At 39.3% G+C, this 19,762-nt stretch overlaps 2 protein-coding genes across 6 annotated transcripts in view; one reads left to right on the plus strand and one right to left on the minus strand.

Moving 5' to 3' along the window:
* Nucleotides 1-3,173, minus strand: part of TMEM272 (transmembrane protein 272) — an 85,132-nt gene extending 81,959 nt beyond the window's left edge. For 2 of the 5 annotated variants that reach the window (XM_074217185.1, XM_074217187.1), the window contains exons 1-2: nucleotides 2,913-3,165; nucleotides 2,569-2,689 (exon numbers count right to left, since the gene is read on the minus strand). The gene's annotated coding sequence lies outside the window, so the exon portion shown is untranslated. Of the gene's footprint in view, nucleotides 1-2,568; nucleotides 2,690-2,912 lie in introns of all 5 variants that reach the window. The other 3 variants (XM_074217188.1, XM_074217189.1, XM_074217186.1) reach the window with 2 other exon arrangements.
* CCDC70 (coiled-coil domain containing 70) lies at nucleotides 3,032-7,852 on the plus strand. Its single transcript, XM_074217192.1, has 2 exons — nucleotides 3,032-3,323; nucleotides 6,958-7,852. The coding sequence occupies exon 2, from the start codon at nucleotides 7,035-7,037 to the stop codon at nucleotides 7,704-7,706; it is 672 nt and encodes a 223-aa protein (XP_074073293.1). The 5' UTR covers nucleotides 3,032-3,323; nucleotides 6,958-7,034; the 3' UTR covers nucleotides 7,707-7,852.
* The last annotated feature ends 11,910 nt before the right edge of the window (nucleotides 7,853-19,762 follow it).

Raw genomic sequence — 19,762 nt, forward strand, 5'->3', positions numbered from 1 at the left:
AGGACAACTGGAGATGGCCCTGGATGCGAGGCAATTAGGGCTAAGTGACTTGTCCAAGGTCACACATCTAGTAAGAGTCAAGTGTCTGAGGACAGATTTGGACTCAGGTCCTCTTGACTTCAGGGGCTGATGCAATCACATACTACAAATTGTTCAGCCATTTCCCCAGTTTTAGTGGGCATACCCTTAATCTCTAGTTCTTTGTTACCATAAAAAAAACTACCATATTTTTGCAAATATATATCTTTTCCTTTTTCTTTGATCTTGTGTGGATGCACAACAGTGTGCTGGATCAAAGGTATACACAGTTTTGAAGGCTTTGATTGTGTATTCTTCAAAATAGTTGAACTGCTTCACAACTCCAATTGTACATAAGCGTCCCATTTTTTCCACATCCCCTTCAATATTTGTCATTTTCCTTTTTGTCATGTTAGCCATGTGATGGGTATGTGATGATATCTCACAGTTGTTTTAATTTGTATTTTTCTAATCAAAGGTGGTTTTGAGCAATTTTTTAATATAACTATTAAAAACTATTGATAATTTTGATTGCTTCACCTGAAAACTGCCTATACATACCCTTAAAACATTTTCAACTGAGGAATAGCTTTTATTTTTATAAATCTTGGTTTCAGTTCTCTAAATATTTGAGAAATGAGGCCATTATTAGAGAAATTTTTTCTGCAAAAAAAATTTTTTTTTTAGTTTTTTGCTTTCTAATTGTGGCTGCAATAGTTTTGTTTGTGCAAAAGGTTTTTAATTTGGTGTAATCAAAATTATCCATTGTACTTCCTATAATCTCCTCTATCTTGCTTGGTCATAAACTCTTTCCTAATCCATAGATTTGAAAGATATATTTTTTCCATGAGGAACTCACAATCTATTGGGGGGAGATATCAAATATATACAAACATATTATGTACAAGATAAATAGAAAACTAACAGAAAAAAAAGCAATAGAATTAAGAGGGATTGAGAAAGACTTCATGTAGAATATATAGAATTTTAGCTGAGGCTTGAAGGATGCCAAGGAAGCCAGGAGTCAGAGATGAGGAAAAACAGTATAGGTATGGGAGACAAGAGAAAATGCCCTGAGCTGAGAAATGGAGTGTTTTGTTTCAGGAACAGCAAGGAGGCCAGTGTCAGTGGATCCCTCAGTGTGTGGAAGGGGATCATTAAGATATAAAATGAACAGAAAGGCAGGGGAGGTGGGAGTTATGAAGGGCTTTAAAAGCTTAACAGAGAATTTTGTCCTTGCTCCTGGAAGTGATAAGGAGTCATTGGGGATTACTGAGTATGGAGATAACATAATTGGACTGGCATTTTAGGAGAAAATCACTTTATTGACTGTAGAAGATGGAACTGCAGTGGGAAGTGATATATGGCAAATAGAATCACAGTATGTAATCTAAAAGTAAAAAAGGAGATTTCTCTTATTTATTAAAGATTAAAATTGACTGTGATCATAAGTTAGCAGAGTGGACAGTAATTCTAGAACAAACTTCCATTTTTGAGTGATGTCATTGGTAAGAACTTTTTCATGAATTGACAAAGAAAGGGCAAGGGACTTGTCTTCATTCAAAACTGAACTCCACCAGGATAAGGACCAATCAATCTCCCACTATCTTATAAAAACATAACTAGGATGCATGTTCTTTTCTCCAGTATCTATGATATTTATTGGGAAGTCAGGTCTTTTATTCATCATGGGGTACTTGCCCCCACTGGAAAATACTTGAATGATGGAAGAGACACAAAACTAAATCTTGTGAGGAATGGCTGAAAAAATATGGACTGTTTAACCTGAATGAAGTTTACCAATATCAAAGTTGTCTTCAAATAAGGTTATCTTATGGAAGAGGGAGTGAATGAATGTCTTTTTCATAGCTCAGAGGATAGAACCAAGGGGGAAGTTATGTAAAGGCAGATGCAGTATCATTTAAGAAATATCTCCTAACAATTTGACATATCTAGAATACTAAGTCCCTATCCACAGAGGCATTCAAACAAGGACTGGCTTAATGACTTGTCTAGAGTGAAAACAGGCTTTATGCTTCTTGGGGAGGGCTAGACTAGATAACCCTTTGGGTTCCTTTATCTCTTGAAATTTTTCCATCTCTATTGCACCATTCCTATATTAAATTAATATAATATAGTAATGTGATGTATTTTTATATAATAGAATATAATATAACATAGTATAATATAATATAGAATAATATGATATAAAATGATATAATACAACATAATATAATAGTTATTATAATGTATGTAATGTATATATATATATATATATAATCTTCAGTGACTTCCCATTGCATATAAAAGTACAAATTTTTTAGTTTGATATTCCAAATTATCCATAGCCTGAGTTTATACAAACAATCATGTACCATTCTTCCTCAGCACAGTCTTTTAGTTCCAGCCGAGCTGAATGTGGTAATCCAGTAACAATCATAGTCACTAACTAGTGAAATTAGGTGGATGCAATAATAGGGTTCGTCATCCCAAGCAAATGTCATATTTACCTCCACCTCCACAAGTTGCATGATTGTGCCATCAACCTACCTTGTCATCCATAAAAGTTCTTCTAATTCTTCAAAAGATTCATCTCAAATGCCAGCTTCTCCATGAAGCTCTTGCCAGTCAATTATTCTGATTCACTTTGATTTACCCATTCTCTAATCATCTGATAAAATGAAAATGAGACTTGGAATCACAAAATCTGGATTCTAGAACTGAGCCTATCACTTACTTATTAGATATGTGACTGAACCGGACACTTAACCTTTACAAGTCTCAGTTTCCTTATCTGTAAAAGGAGTATTATAATAATACTGAGTACCAATATCACCAGATTGCTTAAAGGAAAAACAAGGATGGTAAGAAGATCAACTTCTCCTGATAAACACCTTTAAATAAAAGGTGATTTCCATAAGGTCTACTCCAAAGGGAAATAGTTGGGGCAAGAAGTGAGGTCATAATCTTCTTTGTGATAACATTGGAGTCATCCATATTGCTGCTGTCCTTTTCAATTAAGTTCAAAAAGGAAGATGGAGCAAATTATTTGGGTCTCCTAGAATCTTTTTCCCTTGTTCCATTACTTCAATCTCCATTTTCCTCATTCATCTTCATCTCATGGGCTGACCTCAAGAGAGGAGGAAAGGGATGGGTAGAGAAAGAGGGAGGGAGCATTACGAACACAAATGGTTTTGCATGCTTTGAAATGACATCACTAGAAATGACCTGATAGGCTAAACAATGAGTGCCTGTCTCCTGGATGCTGCAAGAGTTGTCCAGTTGATTTGGGGAACAGCTAAGCAGTAAGTACCCCTTTGTTTTAGATTTGCAGATCAAAGATTCTTACGTAGGATGAAAGTATGTTATGTTTAACTTGTCTTCTGCCTTTTGACATGCCACAGACATGAACTATCCCAAGGAAGAGAAATTTGATATTGGCATGTTTCACTCATATTCATGTTCACACTATATTTATTTACACAGTTTCCCCTTGTTTGAAGATATTTTACTACTGAAATGGTAACAACATGAAATAATGCTGCAGCTGGGAATTCTAGAAAATGATTCAAGGACTCTTTAATTTTTCTCCTGAGATTATAGTAGCAATTGGTCACTACAGTCTCTGAAGTTTTGATAGGAGAAGTAGAAGAGGTGTGAACTTAAAAAACTCTTGTTTACTTTCCACTGTGAGTTCTTAATTAAATACAAATTTTTCAGCTTTTCCTACCAATCTAACATAGGTTTAGAATTATATATTGCTGGTAGAGGAAATTAAACAAAGTGAATTTACTTATTCCTCAAATGAAGGAAAAGAAATGCTTGGAGGTAGAGGAGAATGTGAGTAATAATGGTACTCTTATTATAAGCTACTGGTTAATATTATGAATTCCAAAAAAGAAATAACATGTTTTCTCCTTCTTTATAACTCTTATGAGAATCCAAGCAGGGATAAAGTTTTCTCAGTTTTCCTTTAATTTGAATCCAGTAGTGTTCTGTGGTTCCCATACATAATTTTGACTGACAATTCAGTAAGGAATTAGAGCTGGGGGTGTGAAGTCAAGAATTAGTTGAAATTTTGTGCTCTATTCCAAGTTTGTCTTTGTCAGAGGTTTAAATTGACCTCTTCTTCAGTGATATTCAGGGCACTGTGGGAATTTTTAATAATTCTATTGTATTTGATCAATCCAGTAAGCAGGCAGTTGGCATATTACTGATTGTCCTTTGGCTTCCCATTGTGTTAGCCTTGATACTTAAGGAGTAACAAATAATAATAATAACATACCTTTTACATAGAGCTCCTAAGTTTACAAGAATTTTCCTTACAACATTATTATGAGTTAAGTAATGGCCATTTTTTAGCCCCATTTATATATATGAGGAGGCAGATGGGTGGGACAGAGAATAGATTGCTGGAAGACTCTTTTTTCTGAGTTCAAATCTGACTTACTCACCTATTAGCTGTGTGACAATGGACAATTCAATTCACCAAACTTGCCTCAGTTTCTTCATTTGTAAAATGAATTGGAAAAGGAAATGGCAAAACACTCCAGTATTGTTGCCAAGAAAATCTCAACTGGGATCACACAGAGTCAGAAATGACTGAAGCAACTTAACAAAGCTCTTGAAGGTATGAAGCCTAAAGAGATAACTAGGTGGACAGAGAGTTGGTCCTAGAGTTAGGAAGATCAAAGTTCAAATCCACACTAGATATTCTAGGAATGGCCTTCAGTCAACTGCTCAGCCCTTGTTGGCCTCAGTTTCTTCAGCTGGGGATAACTTATCTGCCAGGGTGATTGTGAAGATTAAATAAGAGAATATTTGTAAGGCATCTTGTGAACCTAAATATGTACTACTTAAAGCACATATTTTTTGTTCAGTCATATCTCTCTTTGACCCCATGGTTTTGTCCATGAGATTTTCTCAGCAAAGATAACAGGAGTGGTTTGCCATTTCCTTCTCCACTATATCCCAATTTTACAGATGAGAAATTGAGGTGAATAGGATGAAGTGACTTACATAGCAAGTAAATATGGAAGGCCAGATTTGAACTCACAAAGAAGAATCTTCTTGACTCTAGGCTGAGTTCTCTATCTACTGAATCACCTATCTGCTCCACATGAATGTTAGTTATTATTTTTTTAGGTTGGTGTTTTTTTTTTGCAAGGCAAATGGGGTTAAGTGGCTTGCCCAAGGCCACACAGCTAGGCAATTAGTAAGTAGTGTCTGAGGTTGGATTTGAACTCAGTGACTCTTGACTCCAGGGCCCCAGCTCTATCCACTGGGCCACCTAGCTGACCGAATGCTAGTTATTATTTAAGTAATTTAGCCACAGTCACAGATTCAAAACCAAAATTCAAGTTTTCTGATCTGCCCTTGCCCTTTCTAAGGGTAACATGCTGTCTCTAAAAAAGTAGAAAACAGGAGGCTATTTTCCAGCTAATCTGTCTTTTGTCTTTTCCTTGAACTCAACATTCCTTCTCTTGACTCCAAGTCTTGACAAAGTCTGTCTTCCACATCTGGAATGCTCTCCTTTCATTAACAACTGCTTTTAAGAATCCCTGGCTTCCTTCAAGAACAAACTGAGGCTTGAGAGCTTCCTTGCATATGAGGCTTTTTCTGTTCCACTCAGTTACCCTCTCCTGTCCCAAAATTTGCATTTTATTTTTACTTCTACATTGTTTTCTTCATTACTTCTTCATTGTTTACTTCTACATTTACTTCTACATTGTTTTTTAAAAATCTAATTATTTTTGGTCCTCTTTGAGAATGAAGAACAACAACATATTTATTTAATTTTCTCAACATTTTTTAATTCATTTAAGTTCCAAATTCTCTCCCTCCATCCCTCTCCCTTCCTTAAAAAGGCAAGCAATTTGATAAAGGTTATACATGTGTAGTCATGCAAAACATATTTTCACATTAGTCACATTGTGAAAAAAGCTGAACCAAAAAACAGTCCAAGAAAAATAAAAGTAAAATAAATATGTTTCTATCTGCATTCAGACTCCATCAATTCTGAAGTGAAGAGCATTTTTTCATCATGAATTTTTTTTTTAAGGTTTTTGCAAGGCAAATGGGGTTAAGTGGCTTGCCCAAGGCCACACAGCTAGGTAATTATTAAGTGTCTGATACTGGATTTGAACCCAAGTACTCCTGACTCCAAGGCCAGTGCTTTATCCACTATGCCACCTAGCTGTCCCTCATCATGAGCTCTTTAACATTGTCTTGGATCACTGTAGTGCTGAGAATAGTTGTCATTCTCAGCTGATCACTGCACAATATTACTGTTGCTATGTACTATATTCTCCTGGTTCTGCTCATATAGACATTGTTTAATGGGCTCATAGATCCACAGTTAGATAGAATCTCCCTTCATCATACAGATGAAGAAATGTACACCTAAGGAGGTTGTTATTTGCCCAAACTGTTAAGTAGATAGTATAAGAGAGATGGGATTGGAATCCCATTCATCTCAATTGAAGGGAGGAAAGAGGGAGGGAGGGAGGGAGGAAGAAAGGGAGAAAGGGAGAAAGGGAGGAAGGAAGGGAGGGAAGGAAGGAAGGAAGGAAGGAAGGAAGGAAGGAAGGACGGAAGGAAGGAAGGAAGGGAGGAAGGATGGAAGGAAGGAAGGAGGGGAGGAGAGGGGGAAGGGAAGGGAAGGGGGAAGGAAAAGGAAGGGGAAGGGAAGGGAAGGGAGGAGAGAGTTGAGGAAAAAGGAAAAAGGGGAAAGGAAAGAAGGAAGGAAGGGAGGGAGGGAAGGAGGGAGGGAATCCTGGGGACTAATGCCATCCCTAACCTGAAGGTCATGAGGTAACAAGAAGAATGGTCATTGGGTTTCCAATAACTAAATGGGATAAATCATCCCAGGCCCAGGATCTAGTTCTCTTGGCCCTGTGACTCAGACATGGACACATATTCTCTCTGCTCTCTTTGCAGGACTTGACCAGCTGACTTGGGCTCGGACAACAGCCAACCAGTCTGCTGCAGCCATCCCTGCCAGGCTCACTGGAAAGATGTTTACCTTCAGGGTGAGCAAATGGATGGGGTTTGGCTGCTTCCGGTCACTGCTCTCCCCCTCCCCTACCATACGCCAGAAGAAGTTGATCCATAAGCTGCAGGAGGAGAAAAACTTTCGGGCTGAGATGAAGGTTTTCCGTGAGAAGATCGAGGCCTTCAGGGAGCAGATGTGGGAATTCCGGGCAAAGATTCGAGGCTTTCGGGGCCGAATCATGGGTTTCTGGGAAGAGGAAAAACCTTTTTGGGAGGAAGAGAAAACTTTCTGGAAGGAGGAAAAAGCTTTCTGGGAAATGGAAAAATCCTTTCGTGAAGAGGAAAAAGCCTTCTGGAAAAAATACCGTACCTTCTGGAGGGAGGATAAAGCCTTCTGGAAAGAGGACAATGCTTTGTGGGAGAAAGACCGGAACCTTCTCCAGGAAGACAAGGCTCTATGGGAGGAAGAGAAGGTTCTGTGGATAGAGGAGAGAGCCCTGCTAGAGGAAGAGAAGGCTCTGTGGGAAGATAAAAAATCCCTTTGGGAAGAGGAAAATGCCTTGTGGGAGGAGGAAAAAGCATTCTGGGTGGAAGGTGGTGGCCCTATAGGAGAGGAACCATTACCCCCAGACGATGGGGTCTTGAATGCCAATGGAGGCCCAATATCACCAAGTCATTCTAGAGGTAGAGCCTGAGATAAAGGAGCTAAGGCAAGATGGAGCCTGGGCTCTGCTTAAGTCTTAACATCCATGCCCTGCGAGTGCTCATGTGCCTGAGAAACTTTATACCTATTTGTCTCCTTGATTCTAATAAAGTCTTCAGGGCAATTTGGAAAATCCAACTCCAGGAAAGTCAGTTTGTGCTGCCTCCTGTCCTTCCCTAGGTCATTCATGCTGCTTTGTTGGGGGGTGGGGGGTGGTGACATTCTCAAACTACCCAGCAAACCCATGAGCATAAGTGGTAAATCAATCTGAATTCTTCTCAGATGTTTGGTTGTAGAGAACATTTTTTCCCCTTTCCCTTCTTTAAGAAAAGCTGGGAAGGGGGCGGCTAGGTGGCACAGTGGATGTGGCACAGTGGATAAAGCACCAGCCCTGGAGTCAGGAGTACCTGGGTTCAAATCTGGTCTCAGACACTTAATAATTACTTAGCTGTGTGGCCTGTGTGGCCTGTGTAGCCTTGGGCAAGACACTTAACCTCATTTGCCTTGCAAAAACCTAAAAAAAAAAGGTGGGAAGGTGGGAGAGATTGAAGAGAAATGAAGACAGTGACAGACTTAGATGTTGTTCTGCTTAACCCATCCTTCTCTCTCTCTCTCTCTCTCTCTCTCTCTCTCTCTCTCTCTCTCTCTTTTTCTCCTGCAGAACTGCTAAGTAAAGCTTTCCTTTATCCATAGGCAGAAGAATCAGATACCTTGAATGGTGTTCTAAGCTTAGTGGTCTGACCCTCCCTAGAAGAGCATTGATTGTGAAAAAGGTCAAAATTTCATCTAGCACCTACCTCCAACAGATCCTGGGGGAATTTGAATCTCTTACATTGTCCACTTCCTTGGTGGATCAGAGATGGAAAAATAACAAATTGATAGGTCAAGAAAGAAATTTGAAAGCTCTTGCTGCTTCAGTACATACTGGCCAAGCAGGTCCAGGTCTGCTCTCTTTACTGATTGTCTTTACTAGTCTCCCCTATTAAAGGGAAAATTATAACACCATTAAAAAGGTTTGACTAGCTCCGAAACCCCATGGTTTAGGTCCCTTTAACTAATACCATGTGGTTTGAGAGTTGTCAGAGGAGCCCTTGTCTCCAAATGTTTTCTCCAATTACATTGGATCAGGTGACTGAAGTTCCCCTATTGGACACCTGTATAATTGGTTGGTTGGTTGGTATTGAAGACCAAATGACATCACTATATTAGAGACAAGTTGCATTGTGTCTGACTGTGGCTGATCAGACCAGTAAGAGCTCTGAATGCTTCATCCATGGATCAGGCACAAATAGTGCATGCAAACACTTCATATCTCATGTTTACTTTGAGCTGCTTCAATTCCACCTTGCTCATAGAGCACCCTCTGATGAGGGTGTGCCATACTGGTGGTCCTGTTCCAGTGTCTCCTATGCTGTACAATTAACTCCAAAGTTCTTGAGAGACCTTTTCTGACTCCCCATGACTACTTTCTTTGTGAGGGTTCTCCATAAAATAGTTTTTTGACAAGCATTCCAACAATATGGCCAGCCCATCATAGTTGTGCTCTCTGTAGTAGGTTTGAAGTCTTCGTAGCTTGAAAAAAGGACCTCAGTGTCTGGTCTCCTCTCCTGCCAGGTGATCTTCAGAATCTTCCTAAGACAATTTAAATGGAAGTGATTCAGTTTCCTGGCATGGTGCTGGTAGACTCTCCAGGTTTCACAGGCATATAGTAATAAGGTCAGTACAGTGGCTCTGAAGAGCTTCCCAAACACTGAGCTATTTCTGGCAATGCGTGTATCAATCTCATCAATGTGTACCTCCCTGAAAAGTATACTGCCACTTCTTCATTTATTGTAAAAATGGGGGGGGGGGGGAATGGGTGATGTCTGATTCATATGTAAATTGGATTTAAATGAGGCAGAATTGCAAGAAGTCATTGACCTCACTCTTCCAAAGTAGTCATGGCCCAAAGGCAAGACAATATTAGTGATCACTCTAGATATAGTGGATGACCTTAGCATTTTCCATATCTTAACCAAGTTCTTGCCTTCAAGGACAATGGAACAAATTGTTCTCATGCACCCATTCCAGTAGGGGAAGTCTTCACATGTTCATCACAGGGTTTGAAACCCCCTTGATTACCCTCAATCTGGTTTAGCCTATCTACCAATATGGTTTACCACGATGTGGCCACTGCGCATACTGTAGCTTCTTGGAACTACTGATGAGAGATGACTCAGGTGAACATCAAAGGTGGAAAGCAGTCCTGAAAAGGGCTTAGCAGCCCTCACCCAGAGGTACTAGTTTTCCTTGAACATACGCTATACCCCAAATAAACTTGCATAATTTAGATCTGGCAAATTTCTATGATGCTAGGCCATGACACAGAACTACTTGCTCTTGACTCCTCTTGATAAATACCCCTTAACTCCCCCTAGATATCGGATTGTCCGCTAGCAATAGACCGAGATAAGGGACAGAGCTGCTCATCACACTTCACATTTAGACCTGTTCCCACCCCTTTCCCATAAGGACTTAAGCAGATTTCTTAGAGAATGGAGGAAGATATTAGAAATGGTGAGCCACACTCATTCAAGGAGTGACACTAAGTCATTTTCTCCTACTTTAAAGTTTTTTATTTAATTGTTGCAGAATAGATTGTTAAGGATCCAGAAGGAAACCAATTCAATGGAAAAAATAGTGGATTTGGTGGGTCCCATGCACACATGTGGGTACATACACACATAATCAACCACACCCAGCTGACATTTGCAGAAATTAGGGTTGCTACACTCATGGGAAACAAGAAATTTGAACTAGAGGCAAAATACAGAGAGAAGATTTGATGTTAATATCCCCCTCATCCCCACAAATTTCTCCCCAGACTATTTATTTTTGTGAGGCATATAGGAGATGTGTCTGAGGGTTATTATAACAGTCAATACACAAGGTTGTAGCCAGGATTTTATCAGAGACTGGAAGCAACCAAGTCTTTCTGCTTCATACTACCAATGTTTTGCTATGGCTAGGGTGATGCAGGGGTAATGGCAGCCTAAGCACTGAGAACTAACAGCCCCTGGGAACTCCCACCCTTGTGTTTTCTTGGTCAAGATCCTTCTGTTCCCCCTTCTTTCACATATTGGAAAATGGCTTGTATTCACTTCAGGGGAATTTCTGTTCTCTGTTTTGTCCATAACCAGATAATCTGGAAACTCCATTATCTGAGGGTGCTGTAACTAATTTGATGTTTTCCAGTCATGTACAACTCTTTGTTATCCCATTTGGGATTTTCTTAACAAAGATAGTGGAATGGTTTATCATTTTACTTATCAGCTTATTTTACAGATAGGGAAACTGAGGCAAATAGCTAGTAAGTTTCTGAGGTGGGATTTGAATTCAGAGATGAATCTTCCTAACTCCAACTCTGCCACCTCCCCCCCCATCCCATGCTATGCTGCCTATGTACCCATTTTTAACTCAGTTATAAGCACATAATCATAAGGTACAAAGGATATTTGTTTTTAGGCTGAAATTGAAAAATCTGCCTATAAGCAACTTATCCCTGTGCTTCTGCCCCTTTCTCCTTGAAGTTTACAAGTCCCCAAAGTTACAGTCCAGAGAAGAGCAGACACCCAATGTGGTTCCTTGGTATGTCTCCCCCAAATATGTTCTGATGGTCCTTTATTGCCATGCTTCTCCCCAGTTTTGTCTCTGTACTGTTGTACCTCACTCTGTCTGCAGTTCTTGGTCATTCACAGCAGAAGATTTTCACTCTCCATTGCCTCCTCTCAATTATTTTTCCATCAACCTGAGTGTGGAATGAGCTGTTTTCCACCAGATTGTAGAGCATAGTTATAGAGCTTATCTTATCCAAGTCTTTCATTTTGTATATTGGGATACTGAACTCAATGAGGTTGTTGGCTTGTCCATGGTCATACAGGTCATATGAGCAGCAGAATCCGAACCCTGGCATTTTGACTTTTAAGTCAGGTCTTTTTCCACTCTACTGAGATGGTTCATCATGTCTGTCCTCTTGTGTCACTTTTCAACCATTGGTATCTCCATTAGTGGCTATTGCTATTGGTTATGTGAAATACTCCAAAACTTCTTTATCTTGGTAGGGACAGTCACCTGGCTTTTATGTATCCTGCTGCAAGGTATGGTCTCCTCTCACCTTTTGATGCAATTCTTCTGATCCATGGCTTTCCCAAAGCATGCACCCAGGAAGCAGTGGCACGCCACCACTCATGACTCCCAAGAAGTTCTCTATCACTGTGTTGAGTCAGGGGGTCTCCTTGTCCTGCTCTTCTTCCTACCTTGACTGTCCTTTCAGAGTAGCCAATTTATCTCAGGAAAGGGTGAGACCCCCTTAGATTTTGATTGGCCCATTTGCATATGAAGTTTCTAATTTTCTAGAACACTTTCCACAGGTCCAAAGGTTCAGCCAATTTCCTCAAGGTTACTTACCTTGTCATTCAGACTATGGGGAAGAATCTAAAGCTTGGCAGGGAAATTGAAGTTTTACTCTCTCTGGTGCACTGTGATAATTCAACAGATCTGTGTTCTCATCAGTGATTATACAGTCATCTAAGTAGTATCTTAATTTTTCTACCTGAAAATCTCAGTGGGAATTATAAGCTTGCATGCTGTTTCAGAATCATAAATCATTAAGCTGTGTCCAAAGAATTATGGAATACATAATATACAGGAATTAATCTTTACAAAACAACAGATCTAAGTATAGGTAGCAATAGTAATTATTTTTTTGTTGTTGTTTTCGGTTTTTGCAAGGCAAACGGGGTGAAGTGGCTTGGCCAAGGCCACACAGCTAGGTAATTATTAAGTGTCTGAGGTCGGATTTGAACTCAGGTACTCCTGACTCCAGGGCCAGTGCTCTATCCACTGTGCCACCTAGCCACCCCCTCTGATTCTTTTTCAATGTAAGCAATCCATACCTAGGATGGGACATTCAGACTCCAGTTGGCCTACTGATCTGATCTAAGAAGGGATCAGATAACTGCTGTGAGGATTAATGGAAACAATGAATTTACCCCTAGTAGGGAGAGGCTCTAGGAGAATTTAAAAGCAAAGAAACTGAGTTTCAGAGGCAGTCCAGTCAGGGAGCTGTGAGGAAAGGATTCAGTCTTCATCTTTTGTAGCTCTTGCAGAGGGAAACAAAGGTAGACGGGGGGAGGGGGGGATTTATCTGATCCTCCCCCCAGCCCTATCTATAGACAATGGTTCATGAAGCAAAAATCCACAGCCATAGAAGGTGCAGCAACTAACAGAGAGCAGGGGAGTGGGAGAGTCCATTGAGAAGCTGAGAGCCCAATGTCACCGAGCACTCAGGAAATATGTCCTAGAATGGAGACTTTTCTTAGTCTAAGGTCCAAGCTTTAGTTCTTTCTAAAAGAAAGAGTTTGAGCTGATCCCAAAGCTGAAGACAGTGGTGAAGCCACTGATCCCAAAGCCAGGCAGTGAAGCAGTGCATGGCAGAGACTACAAGACTAAGGACAGTGGGAGCAGTGGGAGAACATTATCAGATCTGTAGTCAGAGACCCAATGGTCCTTCCTTCCACACAGGTGCCTTAGCCACATGTATCTCTGGTAGGCATCCCTCTTCACTGGTGAGTTCAATGGGTGTCCATTCTTCCCAGTGACACTATGAATATAGAGAATGTTTATGGAAAGTGTTTGGAATGTATTATATTGTTATTTGGTCATTTCAGCAAACACATTTGTCATGAGCTCATTATGTCTTTTGAAAACTAGAGATAAAGATATAAAGATAGATGAGGGTTCATGAGTCAAATTTTAGTTTAGCAAATGAATATGGTGGTTGTTACTTGTCCTTATTTCTTAAAGAGGACCAATAACATCATGAGGCTAATATTGGGGAGAATTATTACACAGGGGACTCAAGTGGAGATTTTAAATTGAGGAACAGTGGCCCAAAAGGAGATGCTACAACTGTAGCTCTGGATGAATTACTTCTAAATACAATTCCTTAGGTGTGCTAGCAAATGCTAACTCCTGGCTATTCCATCTCAATATTCTATGTATAATGGATTTCAATGATTCCTCTTATTTTTAATGACAACAGTAAATGACAAGATAACTCTTAAAAATATCCAGCAGTTTAAATCCATTTTGGACCCTTGGCTCCTGAGATTGCTTATAGTTTGGGGGGAAGTGATTTATTTATTTTTTCTATCTTTATATTTCCAGTACCTAGCACTGTACCTTGCAACATAGATGGCATGTTTGTGGAGCTGAATAAATTGGAATGGGATGGAGTAGAATCTGCAGTGGAGATATGTTTTTGCTATATGTCCATATACTGGCATTTCATTATAATCCCAAGATTCCCATATGGGAGGAAGCATTGCAACAAGAATCATTAAGCTCTTCATTAATTAAACTCATTGCATGCTGTCTAGGGTGTATGTACTTGCCTTATCTGAAATTCTGTTCTATGATCAATAGCATTATGACATTGTACATATTGGTCAAAAAACCTAGATTATCACTTTTTTCCCCATAATGAAAAATTCTTAAATGCTCCAAAGATCAATAATTTCCTCCATCATTTCTTCATCATTTGTCCAACAATACAGACTCTTCTTAAGTTTCTATACTTGAAAAATTCATCACCTTGCAAACAACCCAGGGAAGGGAAAGCAAGTCAAGAGAAGGGAGGAAAGGTTGAGAAGGGAATGGAGGGGAGGGAAGGGATGAACCAACCCCTCCAAATTTTTTGTGGTGGAAAAGAATCAGAAACTAGCAATTGGAGAATGACTGAACAAGTTATACTATATTATTATGATGAAATACTCTTTTATTGTAAGAAATGATGAAGGGGGGGTGGCTAGGTGGCATAGTGGATAAAGCACTGGCCTTGGAGTCAGGAGTCCCTGGGTTCAAATCCGGTCTCAGACACTTGATAATTGCCTAGTTGTGTGGCCTTGGGCAAGCCACTTAACTCCATTTGCCTTGCAAAAAAAAAAACTTAAAAAGAAAAAGAAATGATGAAAAGGAAGGTTATTAAAAAACCTCATGAATTTGCATGAATTAGGGCAAAGCGAAGTGAGCAGGGTAGCTAGGTGGTACAGTGGATTGAGCATGCTGGGTTTGGAGCTAGGAAGACTCCTTGTTCTGAATTCAAATCCAGTTTCAGCTATTTACTAGTTTTATGATTCTGGGCAAGTCACTTCATCCTGTTGCCTTTGTTCCTCATTTATAAAACAAGTTGGATAAGGGAATGACAAACTGCTTCAATCTGCTAAGAAAACCTAAATAGGATTACAAAGAATTGGACATGACTGAAACATAACAACTGAACAAATAAACAGAACTAGGAGAATAATTTATAGTATTGTAAAAATCAAATAATTTTGAAAGGTTTGGAAACTCAGATCAACACAATAACCAGCCATAATTCTGGAGAATTTGTGACAACAGCCTACTTATTCCAGATAGAGAAGGTTGGACTCAGAATACAGATTGAGACATACTATTTTTTTTGTTAATGGCTGATATGGCCATTATCATGCTTGCCACACATATTTTTTCTTAGATTTCTCAATGCAGGGATGGGGGTAAAAGTGAGAAGTTGGAGGAAAAGAAATTGTGTTTTCATTTGAAAATATAATAAAAAGAAAAATAGAAAAAAAAGAAAACCAAGAGTCTCTTCCAATGCCATGATGAGCTATTATAGTAGGACTTTAGCAGAAGATTAAAAAAAAGAATATGTTTCTGAGGTATGTTCTCTGTTTTGACATTTGCCATTGGATTAGAGTCCTGTAATCTGATTTTATGCTATAAAAAAACCTCAAAATACACAAAATGCTTTTTTAAAAAGTGGTAGAGGGAAGTGTTCTTTTTGAAATCATTATCATGCAATGGCCTCATAGATACAAACTTTATAAGGATGGAGGTTGCTGAGGCATCTTTAATCACTGGAAAAGTAGAATTTTAAATTTCCTGAGCCCATCTCTGTGTGTTTCTTCTCTAATTATTTATTACTCCTAGGTTAATCATATTTCCCACTGGTCAACTTCCATTTCCATTTAAGAACAGGAATAGGTCAAGAAGAGAAGGACCAAACAAATGTTGCACAACTGGTGTCCATTGAGAGCCCTGAATTTCATTTGATACTTAATAATTGCTATAGAACAGGCTACATCCTATCATCTAGTGGTGTCCAAAATGTGACTGCAAAACTGTCATCTCTCATAAAGAGTGGGTTTCTCTTCTAAGATTATTTTCAGGAATCAATCAATCAACAAGCATTCACTAAATGGCAATTTTGCACAAGATACTATGCTAGGCCACTGAAGATAAAAACACAAACAATAAAATAATCCCTACATCTCAAGGAGTTTGGGTCTCCAGTGGGTCTTTGTATCAAGCTCATAATACTTGTGGAAGAAGATTTCTCTTTATAATTCTGATCTCAGACACTTACTACTTTGTGACCTTGGGCAAGTCACTTAACTCTGTCTGCCTCAGTTTCCTCATCTGTAAAAATAACTGGAGAAGGAAATGGCAAACCACTGCAGTATCATTGCCAAGAAAACCCCAAATGGGGGTCAGACACAGTGCAAAACTCCCAAATAACAAATACCTGTGGACTCCAAGAGTAGCTATACAATGTCAGGAGAACTAGAAGTCCACTTCCAGCATGTGGAAGAATATTCTGTAGAAGATTAGGAAAGGATATGGTCATATGGCATGGGCAAGCATATACCAAATACAATGCTGTTGTTGGAGAGAGTACCCACAAGCCTAAGATTATTGACCTGTCCAAGCCTCAAGAAGCACAGTAGATATAATTTTGGGTCTAGAGTCAGAAGAACCAGAATTAAGATCTGGCCTCTAACTGTGATCCTGGGGCAAGTCAGTTAACCTCTAGAATGCTTTATTTTCCTCGACTGAAAAATGGAGATAGAGAGTTATTGTGGGGGTCAAACAAGATAATATTATCAAAGATTTTGGCACAAAATAACCACTTAATGGAGACAACTAAGTAGGTTAATGGATAGTAATAAAAAGGGAAAAGGGGAGGGGGGGAAAACGGGGGGGGGAACTAACAGAAGGGAGGGAAGAAGGAAAAAAAGGGAAAGCAGAAAAAAAGGGGACGGGGGTTGACATGGGAGGGCAAACACACCAAAGGTGGCAGTTTTCAGAAGCAAAATACTGGGGAATATGGATAAAGGGGAAAAGGGGGAAAATACAGAGGGGATATAGCATGGAGGACAATAAAGAGTTAGTAATTATAACTTTGATTTATTATTTATTTGATTTTTATTATTTATTTGATTATTATTTATTATTTGATTATAACTTTCACATAAGTGAATAGAAGGATATGATTTCTCTCTCATCACATTCAACTTAGATCAATGTATACCATGGAAACATTGTAAAAACTAATAGACTGCCTTCTGGGTGGGGGGAAAGGAAAGAAGATTGGAGGGGGAATTGTAAAACCAAAAATAAAATCTTAAAAAATAGTTACTCAGAATATGGAAGATTATGGAAAACCAGAACAAATTAGATAAAGGGAAACAATCCTTGTTAGTTTTTTCCTCTTTTTTTCCATATTTAAATACCCCGCAAGTCATTGGAAGATGGAATAATGGTGAGAATAAAGAGAAACTGAAGGCTTGTTTATTTTGTAATGATTAAAAAAAAGTCTTTCCTGGATTCCTCCTCTGCAGAATATGATGTAGAAGGGGAATGAACTTTAGCCACTGCACTAGTAGGCTTCTGGACCTCTGGAAATGTTCCTCTTTTCTTAATAGTCTTTCATAGCACCCAAGAGCTAAAATCACTCATTAGGAAATGCAACTCTACTGTGGTTTAACTGAGCATTTGGTTGCTAGGTAATCAATGATCACATGGCAAGGTGTACAGTGACCCTCCTAGCAACAGGAATCCCTTGTCACCCATCTGCAAAATCTAGATTTATATTCCACATGCATCTTTTTTTTGGGGGGGGAGGATGAATGATGCATATTGTGATAAATGCAACTGCATTTGCACTGCACAGGATTCTGTCAAAACCAGTTATTCCTGTTGGAAGATGGGGGGTTGAGCTGGGTGAAGAGGAAGGGAGGGAGGGGGAAGGGGAGAGTAAGGATCACAGAATCCTAGACTGTACAATCCTAGAGTTAGAAGGATCTGTAAGAATTGGTCAGATAGGAACTGATTTGAAGAGAGGCAAACAGGACTAGGAAAGCCATCTATATACACCATTCAAAAAAATAATGGAAGTGGAAAGAAGAAACCACCAAAGAAACCAGAGTCTGAACACCATATAAACCAGCCTCCCTGTCCCCACCTCTCCAGTATGCATGCACATGGGGTCATTTGCCTGTTGCTAGGGTTATTGTGATGGTCCTCAAAACTTGGAAACATATCCCATGAGGCTCATTTGGGGTACACTGCCTCTGCCCAAAAAGCTAGGTTGCCTCCTCTTCCTAACACCCCCAATCCTGTCCTTTTCTGGAAAATTCCAAAGCCCAAGGATGTGCACCTTAATTAACCCAGTCTAGCTTTCCCTGGCTAATCCCTAGACCTATGATGCCTGAGGGAAACCTACTCACGTGAACAAGAGTAGGGTCTCTCCCTAAATAAACTATAACCTTTGAGGCATCAGGAAACATTCCTAGTCTGGAGGAGGTTGGGGCCCAGATGTCTTGCAATAATGTTGGGAGCAGACTATGAAGATTTTGGTCAGAGATGAGAGGACCGTCAATGATCTCTCACTTGTACAGAATCCCATTGAAACTATTCTGGTATTGAAAGATCATCAGAAACTGACCCCAACCTGCTTTTCCAGGTTATATATTGTTCCTTAGTAAACATTATTGTCTATTAACTGCCCTTTTTCCTGCTCCTCACATACCTTCCTTCTCCCATGTCCAAATCTTTGCATTTCATTCCATTTTGTTTCTCAAAATCTCTAATTTCCTTCAAGGCTTAGCTGAAACATGAACTTGTATATGAAATATTGGTGTTTCAGTTGTTTCAGCCATGACCAACTATTTGTGACCCTGTTTGGAGTTTTCTTGGCAGAGGTATTGAAGTAGTTGGCCATCTCCTTCTCCAGCTCATTTTGCAGGTGAAGAAACAGAGGTCAACAGGGTGAAATGACTTGTCCAAGGTCACACAGCTAGTCAGTATCTGATGCTAGACATATATGAACTCAGGTCCTCCTGACTAAAGGCCCAGAGCTCCATCCACTGCACCATCTTGCTAGTCTGTGAGACTTTCATTAGTGTCTTCCCTCTCCAAGTTACTTTGTGATTGTACAAATTCTACTCCCAAATTATTTTGTGATTGTATGAATCTGTCATATAGTCTATTGAGTTTAAATTTAAATCTGTACACGTCTCTCTTAACTAGACTGTTCCAATTATATAGTAGGCATTTTATAAATGCTTCTTATCTGATCAGTCCATGGATAGTGTAGTGTAGCTAGAGGGTGAAGTGACAGAGCATTAGACCCAGAGTAAAGGAAGACCTGAATTCATATCTTGCTTCAGACACTTACTAGTTGGGTGACCTTGGGCAAATCACTTAGCCTCTGTTTACCTCATTTTCCTCGGTTGTAACATCCCTGCCTTATAGGGATATTGTAAGGGTCAAATGAGATAATAATTGTAAAAAAAAAAAAAGAATAAAAGCATTTAGCTCAGTGACTGCCACATAATAGATACTATGTAAAGCCCATTATTATTATCCATTATTCTTGTTAGAAAGAATCATGGGGGGCGGCTAGGTGGCGTAGTGGATAAAGCACCAGCCTTGGAGTCAGGAGTACCTGGGTTCAAATCCGATCTCAGACACTTAATAATTACCTAGCTGTGTGGCCTTGGGCAAGCCACTCAACCCCATTGCCTTGAAAAAAATCTAAAAAAAAAAAATCATGGACTTGGAGAAAGGATACCAGGATTTGAATTCTTATTTCAGTATGACCTTGAAGAATTTACTTTACCCTTCTAGGCCTCATATTTCTCCTATTTAAAATTTAAATATTATATAGCCTTATAGTAAGAAACA

The sequence above is a fragment of the Macrotis lagotis genome, chromosome 1 (genome assembly GCF_037893015.1).
Source record: "Macrotis lagotis isolate mMagLag1 chromosome 1, bilby.v1.9.chrom.fasta, whole genome shotgun sequence".
NCBI lineage: Eukaryota > Metazoa > Chordata > Mammalia > Peramelemorphia > Peramelidae > Macrotis > Macrotis lagotis.